This window comes from Aplysia californica, unplaced genomic scaffold, assembly GCF_000002075.1.
Source record: "Aplysia californica isolate F4 #8 unplaced genomic scaffold, AplCal3.0 scaffold00539, whole genome shotgun sequence".
In the NCBI taxonomy this organism is placed as follows: domain Eukaryota; kingdom Metazoa; phylum Mollusca; class Gastropoda; order Aplysiida; family Aplysiidae; genus Aplysia; species Aplysia californica.
Window position 1 is genome coordinate 435,864 of NW_004797809.1, and position 2,833 is coordinate 438,696.

The window sequence follows — 2,833 nt, forward strand, 5'->3', positions numbered from 1 at the left end:
AGAGAGAGAGAGAGAGAGAGAGAGAGAGAGAGAGAGTGAGCCAATGAGACTATAAAAAAATTAGAGTAGAAACCTGATAAAACAGGGACGGTGGAACCAGAGAAAGAGTCCTCTTATATCAGATCCCTGTTAAACCAGAAATACAAGGGAAGTAAGCATTTATGGACTGATCCAGCTGTATTTATTCATGGGTAGTTTCTCTTGCCACAAGTAACTTGAGCTCGACACATTACTTGTGCGTGTTGCTAGGCTTAGAGCTAGATCGAAGTCTGCAGCACACCGCAGCCCTCTTTCGCTTGCATCCGCTGCGTGTGCTTGCAGTGGCGTGGCTTGCGTGGGCTTGCCCCATCACTGCGTTACTCTCTCTCTCTCTCTCTCTCTCTCTCTCTCTCTCTCTCTCTCTCTCTCTCTCTCTCTCTCTCTCTCTCTCTCTCTCTTATCTTTTACACATTGTTAACGAACCTTTGTCCCTGCTATAACCGATTGGTCTCTGATGAGGCCCTGCTATTGCCGATAACGTTTAGTAGAGACAAAGAGTATAAAAAAGGAGAGACAGACGCAAAGACAGACAGGCTGACAGAAAAATACAGAGACACACAGAGAGAAAACGAGAGAGACAAACAGTCAGACACAGAGAGAGGATCAAAAGACAGGGGCGAAGACAGACAGACTAAGATTGGTGGAGACATACAGATATCACAGAGAGAGACAGGGGGAAGGGAAGAGATAAGTACAATGTGTTGCTCACTGGTTCCTCCGCGTGGTCATGACACACCTCCAGGCTGTCTTCATATATTATAACCTGACAGTATGTGCGGCTCATTGTTTCCTCCTTGCAGAGAAAGAAAGGAAGAAAAGACAGACAGACAGACAGACAGACAGACGACAGACAGACGACAGACAGACAGACAGACAGACAGACAGACAGACAGACAGACAGAATACGAGAGAGAGAAAGAATGAAAACAAGAACGATATATATATATATATATATATATATATATATATATATATATATATATATATATATATATATATATATATATACAGAGAGAGAGAGAGAGAGAGAGAGAGAGAGAGAGAGAGAGAGAGAGAGAGGGGGGAGAGAAACATATATATATATATATATATATATATATATATATATATATATATATATATATATAATTAAGTCGGTGGTTGACGGGTTCTCTGGTGTGGTTTGCTCATTTTTTTCCTATCAAACAGCTATCGTCCTCATCTCCCCTCCTTTTTTTATGTTTGTAACTCTCATGAAACACCTCTAATCTTCTGGCGCTCATGACCTTATGCAGTTGCGAGCGCCGTAAAACCTCTACTAAAACAAAACAAAATATATAATCAATAGTGTGTGTGTGTGTGTGTGTGTGTGTGTGTGTGTGTGTGTGTGTGTGTGTGTACGTGCGCGCGTGTGTGTGTATAACTCACCGTTTCCTCCGTGTGCTCATAACACACCTCCAGGCCGTCTTCAGACAACCTGACAGCCCAGAAGACTGCAGCCTGGTCCCCTTATGATTCACGCCGTACGACGGGTAGCCGTCATCATCATCACCGTCATCATCATCGTCGTCATCAACGTCCTGTTGATGGAAACAGCTCGCTGTCTTTGTGTTTGTTGTTGCTGTGGTTTTTGTTTTTGTTTTTGTTTTTGTTTTTGTTTTTGTTTTTGTTTTTGTTGTTGCTGCGGGGTTTGTTTGTTTGTTTGATTGATTGATTTTTTGTTGTTTTTGTTTGTTTGTTTGTTGTTGTTGTTGTTTTGTTGTGGGTTGTTTTTTTTTTTGGGGGGGTCATTATTGTTGTTGGTATGGGGATTATTTTTGTTGTACTGTTGTTGATGTTTGTGTTTCGGTTGTTGCTGTTGTTGTTGTTGTTGCTGTTATAACTGTTGTTGTTGTTGTTTTTGTTGTCAGTGATGCTTTTGTTGTTGTTATTAGATATTGTTGCTGTTGTTGCTGATATTGATGTTGCTATCGTTGCTCAAAATCAAAGTGAAAAAATATCAGAGTTCTGTACGTTCAGTCAAAGAAAACTGGAAAGTAAATAAGTGAAAAAATAGGACGGCTTAATCTCCCTGTAGATCACCCCCAATTTCTATAGAAGCCTACCATGCACATAAGCACACAAAAATACACATTGTACGCGTACTCACTAACACGTTCGTGCTCAGGTAAACACACACACACACACACACACACACACACACACACACATTTATAATTTTATAAGCAAACAAATAGACATTGAGAAAAACAGTCAAGCAAACAAAAAATGCCCAAACCCTCCGCCCCCCCCCCCAAAAAAAATCCCAAAAAACGCCTACCTCATCTTCGTCAGTGTCCGCTATATGCTGGAGCAGCTCTGGGTCTGCCGTGCCGTATTTGGTAAAGAAATGCACTGCGGCGAACTGCACGATGGAGGCGAAGATGAAGAAGAAACACATACACACGTACACATCCAGGGCTGTAGAGTAGGCCACTTTGGGCAGGTCGTTACGGCTATCCAGCACCAGGAATGTCATCGTCAGCATTGTGGTCACTCCTTGACGTGGGGTAATGATGGGAGGAGCAAAGGGGTGGGTTCAGCGGGGGTGGTGGAGGGCGGTTGTTTGTTAGTTGGTCTTATTTGTTTGTTTTGTGTTTGGTTGTTGTTGGTAGGTTTATTTTCCACGTTTCACTTGGAGGGTTTTTTTTTCGTCTCTTTTTAAAGTAGGGGTAGATCTACGGGGAGTACAGCGGTGTGTTGCAACAAACTAAACTATGATATGCAGAGAGCATGTCATACGTTTGCTAAAATAATAGGCTTATAATAATAATAA

At 41.8% G+C, this 2,833-nt stretch overlaps 1 protein-coding gene across 1 annotated transcript in view; it reads right to left on the reverse strand.

Moving 5' to 3' along the window:
* LOC101846301 (gamma-aminobutyric acid receptor subunit alpha-2-like) overlaps window positions 1-2,552 on the reverse strand; it is a 5,821-nt gene extending 3,269 nt beyond the window's left edge. The window contains exons 1-2 of the mRNA XM_005106514.3: window positions 2,339-2,552; window positions 1,447-1,598 (exon numbers count right to left, since the gene is read on the reverse strand). Of these exons, the coding sequence (XP_005106571.1) occupies window positions 1,447-1,598; window positions 2,339-2,545 (359 nt within the window). The 5' untranslated portion in view covers window positions 2,546-2,552. The remainder of the gene's footprint in view (window positions 1-1,446; window positions 1,599-2,338) is intronic.
* Window positions 2,553-2,833: the final 281 nt, after the last annotated feature.